The sequence below is a fragment of the Nicotiana tomentosiformis genome, chromosome 7 (genome assembly GCF_000390325.3).
Source record: "Nicotiana tomentosiformis chromosome 7, ASM39032v3, whole genome shotgun sequence".
NCBI lineage: Eukaryota > Viridiplantae > Streptophyta > Magnoliopsida > Solanales > Solanaceae > Nicotiana > Nicotiana tomentosiformis.
The window spans coordinates 30,964,453-30,980,316 of NC_090818.1; the positions used below are offsets into that span (position 1 = coordinate 30,964,453).

General features: G+C 34.5%; 1 protein-coding gene across 2 annotated transcripts; it reads right to left on the reverse strand.

Annotated features, from left to right (window-relative positions):
* Positions 1-301: 301 nt before the first annotated feature.
* Positions 302-6,818, reverse strand: LOC104105468 (probable galacturonosyltransferase 15). 2 transcript variants are annotated; one of them, XM_009613781.4, is made up of 7 exons: positions 6,636-6,818; positions 6,013-6,389; positions 5,862-5,905; positions 3,922-4,092; positions 1,654-2,235; positions 1,239-1,541; positions 302-853 (listed from the first exon to the last, which is right to left on the reverse strand). In XM_009613781.4, the coding sequence occupies exons 2-7, from the start codon at positions 6,269-6,271 to the stop codon at positions 566-568; spliced, it is 1,647 nt and encodes a 548-aa protein (XP_009612076.1). In that variant the 5' UTR covers positions 6,272-6,389; positions 6,636-6,818; the 3' UTR covers positions 302-565. The 2 variants fall into 2 exon arrangements, with proteins under 2 accessions (XP_009612076.1, XP_009612077.1); XM_009613782.4 differs by having other exon boundaries at positions 3,922-4,087; positions 6,636-6,732.
* Positions 6,819-15,864: the final 9,046 nt, after the last annotated feature.

Here is a 15,864-nt window from a genome sequence, read left to right on the forward strand (position 1 = left end):
GAAGAAATCTTATGGTTAACTTAAAGTTATTTGGATTTCTATTATGTGTTTAGAAAAGTAACATGGTCAGTTATAGCCATTTCACCTCAGTTGATAGTTTATCTAAAATACACGTTTTTGTTCTTCATTTCAGATTGTTTTTCAAAATTAGTAAAAGTGGACATCTGATTCTTTATTTCTCTTAATGTTTGTACATCTGATAGTGCCCTTACTAGCATTAAAATAGTCATCCAAGCTTCGTGGAAGGTCGAAACTAAGCTACATATGACTTCAATATATAGAAAGATGAAGAGTTTTCAAGGAGTAGAATAATTAAGATATTATTATAGGTACGGAAACGTGGAAAAAAGACTTTACAATAGCTTTATATCTATCAACCTAATACACGAAAGTTGTCAAACATCTAGGCTGTGTAGTGTATGGCACGCTAGCTTAGTCTATACAGTGACTACAGTGGTGTGATCGGAGACTGAAGGCTGTACCTTCTTCCCTCCAACTCAGAATATATCTTAAGAATAAATTACGACATATTTCACGTTGAGAGTAAGACTGTGTCCCCTTCCATTCACCCCATGATTCCACATTTCCTAATGTATTCGTTTGAGAAATTTACATGGCGACTCCATAAGCTTCGTATCTCAGGGCTCCCAATCTCAAGCCATGGCTTGGCTGGTCCACTGAAATGTACAACAGCTACGTTCTCCAGTATAGACTCTGTGACATTCATAACAGATCGATAACCTAAACCAGCAATGTGCCACGAAGGTTCAATCCAATGCACATGACCCTCAAAAGCAATCAGGGAAGGTGGAAGTGCTCCAGGATTCCACAGTTCAAAACCAGAGTTGAGACTCTGCAAAATAGAATTAAGAGGTCAAAGTCATGATATCGTCAAAACACACTGTTAAAGCAGCTTCTTAAAATAAATAAGAATGGACAAGATTGCTAGATTTCCATAAGATTGATCGTTCCTCTTTTATTTATGAACAGAAAGCTAACCCCTTATTGACAAATGTTTTCGATAGCATGAAAAACCTGTCTGAAGAGATATAAGCTAGCAATTGTGTAATTTCACATGATAATCGACACAAAATGCTCTACTTTCAAACATTCTGCAGCAGCAGCTATGCATAATGCACATCCCAAGTATTCGTGAGACCCTTGTAATAGGCATTTAGAACTAATAATAAGGCAAGTTATAATTTTGATTCAACATATTCAGGTTGATCTATACTTACAAGTTTAAGCCAGTGATGGTAAGTCGCAGTGATGTTAGTCTTTCTCCAAGCTTGAAGATCAAAGACATTCATTCCATAAAGCCATCCACAACGATCATAATCCAGGTTAGATGATATAACAGGGCTCGTAAAGTTGAAGTAATCTTTGTACTTTCTTCCAGGGCAACAGCCATCTCCACAGCCCGAGTCAAAAGCTGCACCAACAACTTTCCCGTTGAGATCCAGTTCCCATAGAGATGATAAATCATGCTGTACTACAGTATCATCGTCCAAAAATATAATCTTGTTCAGATCTGGAAAGAGCTGTGAACCCATGAAATTATATGAGAAAATCAATTATTCATTGAATGTCTCTTATTAAAGATCATCATTTTGTTGGTGAAAACAATGTTAAATACTTAAATTAAGCAATTACCTCAGGGATATAGATGCGCAGATGATTCAAAAGGGATGCACAGCTAGGCCGTAGATACTGCAAATCCTTATCATTTTCATACTCGTTTGCCAAAGTTTCCCTCTTCATGCGGTCAAATTTGTGTCTACAGATTAATCGATGGATCTCTATCATCTCCTTAATCCCGATATTCACCTCATGAGACCAATCAAACTGATGCAATCCTCTTACTTCCAGGACAGCTAAATTAACTGAGTTCACGGCAAACCATGCATGCATCGCGGTGTATGTCTTCTTATCAGTAACTATATGAAATACCAATCTTTCTGGGATACTTGAGTTTTTAATGGTTGAGGAAACTACAACAGACGCAGCAAGTACATTGTCTGTTAAAAGAACTACGTGATGGAAGGAAGGGTCAGTGAGGCGTGAAACATATTGAGGGGGAGGCAAGCGAGAACGTGCGGCAGCATTTTCAGCATATTCTTCAGCTAACTTGAGAGATAGGCAATGTATGCCCTTTGGTACACCGTGAGAAGCTAAATGCCAGAAAATAGACTCACGTTGTCTAGCTGATTCTACCAATTTCTCCATCTTCACTATCTAAACAAAGGAAAGAAGCATACAACTTTTTCAAATATTTATAACAATACAACGGTGCTCCATTTAATTTGCTATGACCTACTCTATAATCGAGAAATTTTCAGCGAGTTAAAAAAAGAAGTCATGTCACTTGTAAGGTAGTGAACTGATTGTTAAGTGTCCGGAAAGAACAAGGTCCCAAGTATGTATTTTCAACTAAAAATGCAAGTAGAATGTGGAACCGAAGCTTAGGAAAGGCCAACAATGAGTTTCTAACATCCTAGAATGACTGTGTACGATAAACCCTTGTGGTCCGGCCCTTCCCCGGACCACGCGCATAGAGGGAGCTTAGTACACCGGACTACCCTTTAGAGAAGAATCTAAATGAAAATTCTGGTTTCAGGTTGATAAGAATTTTCTTCTCTTTAATTTCCTCTATTAGTCCTATATATCTGTGAATATCGCTACTTGCAAGGAATCAGAGTAAGGACTCACTCTGTTCGTCAGCATTGACTCTCTTCCTAGTTCAATTTACTTTAGCCATTACCAAAAACTGGCTTAGATAGCTTTGGGTCCAAACTGCCAAAAATCTTCCGTAAGATGCTTATTCCTCCACAGGTAAAGAAAGATTTGGACTACTCAGCATTTTAGACTCGGCTTCAGGATATAGAAGCAGGGTATGGTATGGTTGTTTGGTTCACAACCAGGATATATAATCTCGGGATTAAAACCAGGACTATAACCTTGACAACTATCACACCTTCTATAACTGATAAGTTATATTAACAATTTTTGTATAAAAATAATACAGGATAAATTTAATTCCAAAATCTATACTGGGATAACCCTCTGAATCCCTTGAACCAGGCCTGCATTGATACAATACCTTACTTAGAAAGACAATGCAAAGAAGCTATTAGAACTGCCATCTAAGCTTCTAAAATTAGTAGTTTGATTAGATTCGATACATTCCTGACATGTAGCTGAACCTAGGAAACGATAAGATTTTGAATTTGGCTTTTCTTGGCTAGTGGAGCTAGATGAGGACAAAAATATCTATATCCTGACAATGCAAATGCCCCTTCCACGAAGGTGGAAAACAGTTTCTATGTGAAGTTTCCATTTTTCGGACATTAAGCAGAGCTTTGACAGACCTGAAAATTAAGTAGGAAGATTTTCCGAAATGGCATGATCGATAATATCTACTCCTATAAATTAACTGAAAATTGACATTTTTTAGAAACTCTGGCTCAGACTTTAGTGCCCAGTAATTTAATTGCTTAATGTAGCTGTCTACTAAAGTTGTAACTACAGAACATTTGCAATCATAGGATTGCCTTAGCTCGTATTATTGGTAGGTAAAGAGAATACTTTTACACAGAGGGCCAAGGCCAACAAGTGGATTGGGCCATTACGCATTCCAAAACAAACATGCAGCACTGCTTGAGTGATGGAGCATTGCAGGCAGTCTGATTATTCATGTGACAAAGTGGCCTACTTGTGCATTTTCTATTCAAGATTCTCCAACCAAAGAGGAACGGATAAAAGGATTGGAAAAAAAATATATTATCCAACTACTTAGAAACTAAAATACAACGTTAGGTATACGAGAATTATGGCTGCAGTTCATAAATAAAAAGAAATGACCCGCAAGAAAAGCGAACTAAATGTAAAGTGGAAAGCAGGAAGTAAAAGGTTGCTTGTTACCATAGCTTTAGTTTTGAAAGCGAAAGCTTTGATGTCTTGTCCACTAGAGGTCATGTCCTTCACAAGATCATTGAATGAGGATGGTAATGAAGTTGAACTCTCTATCCCTCCTTTTCCATTCTCACCATCACTTGTTGCCTCCACCAATGCCAGCATCAACTCTTCTCTGAGCTTTTTCACCGTACGGTCAAAAAAGGGAGTAAAAGTAGCATCAGAAATAGAAACGATAAAAGTTGGAGAATCATGTTCATCAAGACTCCAGAGTCAGGAAAATTTTCACTCACTTAGACCAAACCACATTTTTAATGAACTTAAGTGATTAAATCGATACAAAAATATGTATTAGTTAACTATTGCTAAGTAATAATAATGTATATAAAGACAGTTATTACGTATTTATTGGATTAACGTAAAGTTATTCTATCAATGGACAATAGCGATGTGAACATGCAACGACAAGAAAGGCCAACTAATCTCTTAAACAATTAAGTCAAGTGGGCATCCTACTGATTACTGAAAGTGATTTTTCTAAGAGCAATTTTGACTTATACTGAAGCAGTGTCTCCCACTTTTTCTTATTACAATATGCTCTAGCATTAAAGATCAAGTGGGACTAGAAAGTCAAAGAATAAAGATGGAACAACATTACTTAATCCTAGTCAGGATGATAGGTTAAAACATGAATCATGATGTGGCTGTACTAGTGGCCAGATGTACAGAAACCAACAAGTGGATGTCAATTACCGACAATTCCTTTAAATCCGGTTATCCTTGAAACTAAATAGAAAATAATACTTGAGTTGTACTTACGTATAGTAAGATATGGGCAAGGACCTAGTTTGATATTTACTCTTCTGCCTGAAATAATTAAGGCAACTACAAATTGTAGAACTCTATCGGTTTTCCCGGCCAGCTAAAAATTATAACCCTCCGTTTCAATTTATGTGAACTTATTTCCTTTTTAGTCCGTGCCAAAAAAAATGATATCTTTCCTTATTTGGAAACAATTTAACTTTATGCAACGATTTATAGCCACACAAAATATATGTGCCTCATTTTATACCACAAGTTCAAAAGTCTTCTCTCTTTTTTTAAACTTCGTGCCCAGTCAAATAGGTTCACATAAATTGAAACGGAGGAGTAGGAATTATAGTAGAGGAGCGAAACCAAGTTCAGTAGAGTCGTGTTACGTTGACACAAATTTTTTTCTACACTTCTCTAGTGTTATCCTCTGCAATATTCAGAGACCTAAATTAAGTAGTAACGAATTGAAACTATAATGAAAAATAATGACAACAATTACTTTATGATTATTTTTTGTCAAAATGGATGAGCAGAAAAATTTATATTCCAAAATATGATACATTTTTTGGCGTGGACGTCCCCTACCAGTGACGGTGCCACCTTATGGTAAGGGGTCATTGAAAAATTATTATTATTTAGTTAGGTTAAAAATTTATTTTTATGTATACATGTTACATGTTAACTCCCTTATTTTTGACACCATTTAGTAAGATTTATGGCTCCACTACTACTCCTGCACTATCAAACAAGTAGAATTTGGCATTCTGACCGAATAGAGTCAAGAAATCAAAGTACTTTCACTTTGTTGGTGTAAATACGATTCCCCACGTTGTAATCTTCTCCTATTTTTCCATCCTTCCCTCACCCTATGTGTATTTTATTTTATTTTTAAAAAAAGAAACACTTTCTAGCAGGCAAACAACTTTACTCAAAAGAAAAAACAATTTTGATCCAAATTCTGAAGGTGCTCCCACGTGGATAATAGTAAAACTAGCACGTGATACTGAAAAACTCACAAAAAGATGTGGCACCAAAAAAATTGTTGCATCTAATATTTCCAATATTTTAATCACCGCAAGGATAATGACAATGAGTAGATTATATTTTAAATTATCAGAAAGAGGAAAATGATTTACCACAGCCGAGTCGCTCCCGCCGAAAATACTCCATCCCAAACAACCTGTAATACAAAACAATTGAAATAAAAAATTAAAATTATTAACAAAAAACGAAAAACACATTAAGAAGCAAAAGAAAAAATTTTAATACGATCGGAAAATAGTTTACCGATAGAGGAAGAGCAAAAAGCGGCTGATTCGAGCATGATAAAGGTAATTCTGAAAAAGAGCAAGGATAAAAGTAAACCGAGAACCAAAAGAGACGGCAATAATAATGTCCGGTAAGATATCCGGCGAATCCTCGGCGATGATCCCTTCCCTTTCATGACTACCGGCAATCCAAAACCACCTCCGCCGCTCGTGACAGCGGCGGTACTCGAAATAGTCAATTTTTTAATCCCTGTCGCCGATATGTACATCTTCATCATCTAATCACAATACAAAACTTCAGTTTCCGCTTCTTCTTCCATACAAAAAGTATCATCTCTTCTCATCTCCAGCTTCAGATCCGTTTCCTTTATTGCTCCTTCATTACGCACTCATCCTCTGTATCCGCCAATACAAATCGCAAGCACGCACATATACACACACACACAGAGTTAGAGACAGCGAATATCACGGACACAATCACCGTGATCGAGAAATTTCAAATAATTGTTCAAAACAGTAAAGGATCCAAAAGCCACAAAAACTACGAGCGTCAGTCCAAAAATAGTCAGAATCAATATGTTACAGTCAATCGTTTCTCTTTCGGTGTAATAACCGAAAGAGCATTTGGAAGAGAAACTTTACCTAGCACAGAATCTGGTTGCTCTTTGATCTTCGGCAGCTTAATAATGAAAATAGAAGGTGGTGATCACACTCTTTGGGCAGTGTAAAGAAGACGGAGATGTTTCATAGGGGGGTGGGGACAGAAAGAGTGCCAAAGCCGAAAAGCCAAAACTGATAGCCGCGTTAAATGCTGAGAGAGAAATTAAATGACAGATTTGGACTACAAAGTCCTACATCTACAACAACTTTTCTACGTACACGGGATAGATTATTGTAATTCCTCTTTTACCCTTAAGTTGTTCCCTTTATTTACGACTTTGCCCTTTTACTTCACCGACACATGGCGACGTTATAATTTTTCTCCCTCCTTCGCCATTTGTCGACAAATAACCCTTCGTACGAGCTTTTCTTCCAAGCAACAGTAGTTGAACCAATCATGTTTTGCCACGTGTTCAGATGGATCTCTGAATAAATCTGAGAGGAGGAAGATAGTGTAATTAGTAATTTAACTGATTAATGGAGCAGACCTGTCATTAATATTTGCTGAAAGAGGGAAAAATACCATCTGAAATTCCAATTCCCTATAGCAAATCGAAATCCGAGAATTTTCAGCTCATGTGCTGTTTTCATCTGACTTCTGTAATCTGCAAAGAAACACAAGTTCGTGATCCTTGTGTAGATTGACCGACCAAAGATATTTTAAGGTTGTATTTTAAGAGTCCGGAACCAGAATATAGTTTTTTTTTACTCAAACGATCGAAATGCGTGAAAAAAAAAATTTAGTGACCAAAATACATACAATGCCCTTTTAAAGGGCGTTATATGTATAACGTCTTTTATAAAGGTGCTATGATACAAGATTGTCAGATATAGCACTTTTATAAACGGCGCTATACATATTTTGTGGGCCCACCAATAAAATAACTCATCTGCACTTAACTGATATAACAATAATTCAAATGGGTATAGCGTCATTTTAAAGGGCGCTATACCTCAAAAAATTCGACCCCCCAGATTGGGCATTGCCTTATTTAAAGGCGTTAAGGATTTTGCAAAAATCAATTCAGAAATATTCTCAACTCTTGTTAAATTTTTCTTCTTGTTAAATTCTCAAGCATTTTGTTATAATGTCCGAAGAGCGAAAAGTAAGGGTTTCATTATATTGGGGGGATGAGGTTGTGATAGCGAATAACTGAGTGAGCTATAGTTTATCTCCACAGTGTCATTTTAAATTGTCGCTTACAATAGAGTACGATAGACTGGTATCGTTGTTGTGTAACAAAATGAGTATGAGTTTTATTGGGGAGGGGGAGTGAGGTTGAGGCCCAGTAGCACCAAGATATCCGGAATTCTTGTACGTGTTAGTTTTATTATTTTACATGTTAGTTTTATAATTTTATATGTTTGTTTGTAAATTAAATAATTAATTTCTATAATTATACAAGATTTAATTATTAAGTATTCACATATGGGTTCCAGGCTCGATATTTGAGACCCAGTAGTATCAAGATATCTGGAATTCTTGTATGTGTTAGTTTTATTATTTTACATGTTAGTTTTATAATTTTATATGTTTGTTTGTAAATTAAATAATTAATTTTTATAATGATACAAGATTTAATTATTAAGTATTCACATATGGGTTCAAGGCTCGATATTTGAGGCCTAGTAGCACCAAGATATCCGGAAAATATTATTGTTTTCTTATGTTATTTTCTTACGATCGTTGACTAGAATTGGACAGAGTTTGTGTTTGATCTATCAGCTATTTTGACGTATTTTTGGGTATAAGAGATACACTTAAATGATTAATTTTAATAACTTCAGAGATACTATGCTAAAAGGCACTATATTTTACTACGCTAAAAGGGCACTATATTACTAGTCTTTAAGCAAATAACTAATCTAAACCAGATAAAAATAACAAATATATTTAATCACAAAACATTCACGAAAATACATATAGAACAGTAAAAAGTAACTTATTAACATTTTTTGGAACAAATAATAATGATTTCTCAATTTTTATATATTTTCTTAGCACACTAATATTTTAATCCGGATAAAAATAACATACCAGTTTAATCGCAAAAAAAAAATACAAAACAACATAGAACACATTTAAAACAACTAATATGTATTTTTTATACGAGTTTCGACAAAAACTAAATCGGAATACCTCGATTTATGTTTTTTGGAAAGTTGAAGATTTGAATCCGAAACGAGCAACCTACAACGAGAGGAGGCTTAGCTAGGATGTGGGACCAATAATCTTTACTTTTTGTGGGACGGGTGGAGTCCACTCAAATTTTTTTGGGTCGTTAATGGGGGGACCGCTGCTTTGATTTTAAAATGGGGGGTTGGTTTGCTTCTGTAACGGGGAAAGGGAAGGGACGGTATTAAGGGTAAAGCATTGTTTATTAAGGCGTTATACATATAGCGCCTTAATAAACTACGGTATACCCGGACGTCTAATCAAAAATATATATAGCGCCCTTTTAAAGGGCGCTATACCTTAATGGGCAAACGGTCGTTAAGGTATAGCGCCCTTTAAAAGGGTGTTACACGTATTTTGGTCACCATTTTTTTTTTTTTACGTATTTCGATCGTTTAAGTCAAAAAATATCATATTTTGGTTCCGGACTCTTATTCAACCTTAGAAATGTTCAGTATGAGACCATATGTGTGCTGTGATTCTTTTACCACTTTCAAACACTTTTCAAATTTGTACGGCCATTTGGTTTAGAAACAAATTATGCAGAATTAGGGCCCGTTTGATATAAAAAAAAGTTTCTCTTTTGTTCGAATAATATTTCACCTTTTTTGAAAATAGCGTTCAGCCATGAAATTTTCGATTTTTACTTGAAGATGAATTTCAAAAATTTAAAAAACTCCAAAAAAATTATTTTTTAAAATTTTCAGTTACTCCGGTTTTAAACAAAGTAAAAAGCGACTTCACCAACTTAATTTTTATACTACTAAAAAGCGACTTCACCAACTTAATTAAATTACTCCTGTTTTACACAAAGTACGTGTTAGTTAATGAAGTCAAAAAGTTACAATTAATGTTCTTCAAGATTTTGGACCATAAGGAAAGGATCCTCTACTTGCCTTTTGGCTAGAATGCTAACAAGAGGGACCGCAGAGGATTTGCATTCCCTTAGTAGGGCATTCAAATTGACTCAAAGTTAAGGTAAAAAGTCTTAAATAACGAGTATAATAAATGTAAAAATGTGTCTACACTCACATGGTTTGATGGGGCAACTATATATATATATATATATATATATATATATATATATATATATATATATCAATTATTCAAAAAGTAAAAAGGGGAGAAAATGTACTACTATTAGAAATAGAGTTGGAGTCAAGTAAATCTTGTAACTGTTTCTTCAATTCTTTCAACAAAGCTGAAGTCATACAGTGTGATGGAATAGATATGGAATAAGTATCTGAAATTAAGTCAATATAAAAATTAATATCCCTACCAGATAGTATGCCCGGTACATCCGCAAGAAACACCTCTGAAAACTAACTCACAACCGGTACTGACCGTCAGTCCATGCAATTTTGTTATCTACAATTATGAAAGTGATGAAATAAAAGCCAACTAATAGAGAAAAGGCATTCCTTATTGAGAAATCAAAAAAATAGCAAAGCAGATGGATGTATAGAGAGTGCAACTCACTTATTCGGAACCCTATGATAGCAACCAATGAATATGATATTTACAATTGAGTCGTAACTCCTGAAATTTCGATCTCAAGAATATGATTCTTCTTTTTCAGTGTGATTTCCCATCCCAAAATAGCGTTGGCATCGTCGGCTTGGAAATTAATTATGTTGTCTACATCTAAATTAAACGTGCTATGTGCCTATCAAATTAAGAATCTTCTTTAATGACCGAAAATTTCGTTGTATTCCATAAATTTTTCCTTTTCCCATACTTAACAGGAAATAAAAGAAAGGCCAACTGCATTAAGATTCCATCTCGTGACCTTTCCATTCAAATTATGGCTTACTTACAACTTACAAGCTAGTTAATTCGGCAAACCCTGAATTATGGGTGTATGGGTGGATTTTTATATTTTGTTTTGGTGTTAATTATTTTATGTAGTCCAAAAATACATGTGGACTTCAAGTCAGTATTTTCTATCGAAAAAATCATTAAATCTGATTGAATGATCATCAGAGTGCAATAAGAATAATTTTTTTTTTAGAGTTTTTTTTTTTGTGGTAAATAATAACTTTCATTACCAAGTAATAATATTTACAGCACAAGAGAAAAACAAAACTAAGAACCAGAACTGAGTCTAGACATAGTCCCAGACTACAGTTTCCCTATCTCACCATCTACGCCAACAAGCTACTTCTAATTGACATTACATCAGTGCTCTCTCTTGCTTAAGGGTAGAAATTTAGGCTATCTAGTTTCTTTGACAAATGTGGCTTCATGGTCCCTCGTTGAAATATTTCCTGTATTATTTGTCTAATGATGCATCGACTGCCTCGCCTTTTGTTCTGGAATAATATTTGATTCCTCTCCTACCATATGAAATAAACACAACCTGCAAGTGACATTCTGTAGATTTCAGCATCTACATTCTTGCCATTACAGTGGGTGACTGCCCAAACTACCTCATCATGCCATCCTTGTCGTTGTAGCAGAACTTCGTGCCATATCTCCGTAGATATTACACACTCAAAAAATAAATGCAGCACACTTTCATTCTCTACATTGCACAAAGGACAAGTTGAGTTTGTGGTGATACTCCATTGCATCAACCTGTCCCTAGTATATAACCTTTCATGAGCAACTAGTCTTAGAATGAATATCCATTTTGGTGCACCATAATTATTGCACACCAGTTTCTTCCAAGCTACTTTAGGGAAGTCCTCTCTCAGTTTCTTGTAGTAGTCTTTGATGGAGAACTGTTGTATATTGATCAAATCTTGCATGCTCATCCCAGCTTGAATCACATACTTACTAGCTTTCACTATTCTCTATAGCAACCATGACACCTGATTACACCTAGATTCCCAGATTGGAATGTTTGCACCATAGTAAGCATGAACCCAGCGCACCCATAATATGTCCTTCTTCTTGCATAGGTTCCATAATTATTTGCAAATGGCAATTTTGTTTCATATTTCTACAACAACAAAGTTTACTCCCCCCGCTGTCATGGGATAATATAAAGTTTTCCAAGAAAGAAGAGCTTTGTTAGAACTTCCTGTATCTCCGGTCCATAAGAATCTTCGACATGTTGTCACTATCAAGTTGATTATCCTCTTTGGCAAAACAAAAACATGCGATCAATATGTTTGAATACCAAACAAGACACTCTTAATTAGCATTACTCTTCCATCATATGAGAGAAACTTACTGGTCCAGCTTGTGATTTTACCCAACATCTTATCTATAAATGACTGACATTGTGTAATAGATAGCCTCTTAGAGCTTAGGGGCACCCTCAGGTATCTGAATGGAAGATCCCCTTTTGAAAATCCTAGTATAGCTAATATCTGTTGTTGAAACACTGGATTAACTCTCCCAAAGTATACCTAGCTCTTTGTAAGATTGGCAGTAAGTCCAGATGCCTGTGAAAATTTTCGAAAACAGTTGAATAGTAGTTGCACTGAAATCTTATCACCCTTGCAAAATAGAAGTAGGTCATCAGCAAATCTAAGCTGAGTGATCGTAAGTTAAGTACACTTAGGGTGAAACTTGAATGCTGGATTTTTTATCATATTTTTTAGTAGTCTGCTCAAGTACTCCATCACAAGTACAAATAAATAGGGGAGCATTAGATCCCCCTGTCTAAGTCCCCTCTTTGCTGCAAAAAGGTCTACTTGGTTTGCCATTAATGTTGATTGAGTAGGACACTATTTTCAAACAGGTCATGATCCAACTCACAAAATTTGTTGGAAAGTGCAAACCTTGTAGTACCTGTTCAATAAAGACCCACTCTACAAAGTCATATGCTTTATGCATATCAATTTTGAGCATGCATCTGTGAGATATTCCTTTCCTACCAGATCAATTTTGAGCATGCAATAAGACTAGTTGAGTGACTTTCTTGTTACAAATGAAAGAAAAGTGACGTTACTCAATAATTTCACATAGTTAAGTGACTGTCTGAGTAATAGACTCTCATAAGCAGTGGCAGAGCTAGAAGACCGTATGCGGATTCAGCCAAATCCAATAATTTTTGCTCAAATAATATATTTGTATTAAAAATTTTATTAAATAGGTATAAATATTAAATTTAGAATCTAATCATTAGCACTTGAAGTCGTCATTTTAAAATTCAGAATTCATAAAGTTGAATTCTTGACTCTGCCTCTGATCATAAGTCGAGGAGTTTATTGTGCTAAACACAAAACATATTACAATGCATAAACTTCAAAAATTTCCATAACTTGTCATTCATAAGTTGTCTAAATTGATCAATGTTTTAAAGATAAAAGTTGGAACTTGTTCTGGAGGAGAGAAATTAAATTCCAAATGTCATAAGGCAAACATGGAATTAACTTTCATGTTACTAATTGTCTGTTTGGTCAGGCTGAAAAAATCAGCTTATTTTGAGAAGTGATTTTTTCAAAAGTGCTTTTAAAAAAGTATTTTTGGAGAGAAGCATACAAAAGCAGTTTGTGTTTGGCTAATCACTCTGAAAAGCACTTTTGAGCAATAATTTGTGTTTGGCCAAACTTTTCAGAAAATGCTTTTAAGTATCAAATTACGAATAAGGACATGAATAAATTTACTTAATAGTTAATATTATAAGTAAATAAATAATGTTAAAAATTTGTTATTACATGCAATAATTAAATCTTTTTATTTTATTTAAGTAAAATATGAAAATAAAATTTAAAAGTACTTAATTATTTTAATATAAGTTAAATATATTAAAAATCATTCAACAAATATAAAAGCACTCACCCCTAAAGTCACTATATATTAGAAAGCTATCCTAAAAATAATATGAAATATTTATAAATTAATATCCTAAGTATTAGGTTTAACGGTTATTTTGGTATATATACTATATTTTGTTAAGGGTAGAAAGGTCAAAACGGCTTCTGTTTCTGCTTTTGGGAAGAAGCTACTTTTTTCTTCTTCTTCCCAAAAACACTTTTTTTTCTCAAAAGACTTGGCCAAACACCTCAAATTAGGGAGAAAAAATACATTTGAGAAAAAAAATATTTTTGGCCTTTTGAGAAGCTTAACGCTTTCAATAGGCGGTACATTTATCTCGTGCGTGCTTTACGCTTTGCATCGTTTTTCTGTATATGTTTTCCACATTTCAAATTTTGAAAATTTTACTAGTGAAAATAAAATTTTCGTGGAGCTTACTTTCCATGTCTTGGATAACACCCCTCCATGAGTACAAATAAACATTAGTCCTGGAACGCTACCTTTTAAAACGATGGTATTTATAACTATAAAAAGTTAAAGTTCTAAATAGAAAGAAAATAAAATCAAATATATTTTTGACATATAAGAATAATGCCTTATATATACCTAGTAAAGAGAGAAATTGTATTTTGTCTCACATACTAAGTCATTAGGGAAAAGATGAAAGAACGACTGAAATATGGGTACGTCATAGTCAATCCACCAACAACAGCATACCTAATGTATTTCTACTATATGAGATTTAAAGAGTATAATATATATGCAGATCTTATCTTCATCTTGTAAAAGTGGAGAGATTGTTTATGCAAGACCCTTGACTTAAGAAAAATATTTTCCCAACAGCTTTGAAAAAAAAAACAGTACTAAAGAAGCTATGTTGAGACTGCTGGAAAAAAATAACAAAGCACTAACACACCTATTGGGAGTAGGGCGTGTCAATTAATTAAACAAGGGTTGTCTTGCATAAATAGGTTTCCTTTCTCTGTTTTAATTGATTGTTTTTCTCAAAAGAAACAGGAAAAACTCTCTCCATAATTCCTTAATCCTTTGTGAAAAATTATTGAGAAAAACGAGATCTTCTGCGAAAAAGTGGAACACTACTAAAGAAATTCGGCAAAAACCGATCAAGATCGATTTTTTTTACGAAACCGATCAACTTTGGTTGGTTTTCTTTGGCGCAAAAAATGCGGGAAACTATTTTTGAGTCCCGCAAAATTTATATTTCAAAAAATCGTCCAATTTTGGTCGGTTTTTCAATTAAAATAAATAAAAATTAATATTAAGAAAATCGACCAAAATTGATCGGTTAATTCGGCGGGCCATTTAAAAAAACCGACCAACTTTGGTCAGTAATTTTACTTTTTAATAAAACCGACCAACTTTGGTCGGTTATTTTCGTGCGAAAATACAATTAAAAAGTATAAATCAAATAAAAGACAATCTTAAAACAAAATGTACCAATGGTCTGGTGGAAGAATAGTACCCTGCCACAGTACAGACCCCAGTTCGATTCCCAGATGGTGAATCTTTTTATTACATAATTAAAATACCGACCAACTTTGGTCGGTTTTTTTTGCAATATTTTTTTTTTGAATTTAATTGACCGACCAAAGTTGGTCGGTAATTTCCGACCAACTTTGGTCGGTATTCCTTTCCGACCACAAAAATACCGTCCATACGTAAATGGTCGCGTTTTGGTCGGTTTTTGGCCATTACCGACCAACGTTGGTTGGTATTTTTGGTTGGTTTTTACCGGATTTCTAGTAGTGGAATAACTTTTATAATACATGTACGATTTTAGACTTTGAATTTATACAACGTAATTCATATTATAGCATATTGTCGATTAGTGAAACAAGTATTGATCTATTTCGGGGAACTGTGTGTTCTTGATTCTCCGTTTTTCCTTCAGTTGGAATATACCAGTGATCATTTACTCGTTTATTTGAAAAGCAAAAGATACAACCACATGCTCATCTCCTCATGATTTAGTTCTTTTTACGAGTCGATCGCTAAAAACAAAAGGGAAAGAAAAAGGAGCAATACTGGAACTAATCTTTTCTCTTGCACAGTGATATAGGAGGAGTGTTTGCACATCCTTGGTTGCTTAACTTAGTGGGTTTTTAATACTAATCTGCATAATTTCAGGCTTTTCTTTTGCTGTCCATTTCCTAACCTTTTCTTTTTTTTGACTTTGTCACTCTTTTTTGACTTTGTCACTCTTTTTGGAATTTTAGTTTCCTATACGTCACTATAATTTGGAGTCACTTTTGCCATTTGCATACTTTTTAACCAATATTTAGTGAGACGTTTGTTTGACACTTC

Excerpts from the sequence above, each read along its gene's own strand:
- LOC104105468 (XM_009613781.4), bottom strand. The coding sequence starts at position 6,271 with ATGATGAAGATGTACATATCGGCGACAGGGATTAAAAAATTGACTATT. Across the intron at positions 4,093-5,861 it reads GCGGGAGCGACTCGGCTGTG|CTCAGAGAAGAGTTGATGCT; the intron begins GTAAATCATTTT and ends ACGGTGAAAAAG. Across the intron at positions 854-1,238 it reads ACCATCACTGGCTTAAACTT|AGTCTCAACTCTGGTTTTGA; the intron begins GTAAGTATAGAT and ends TCTATTTTGCAG.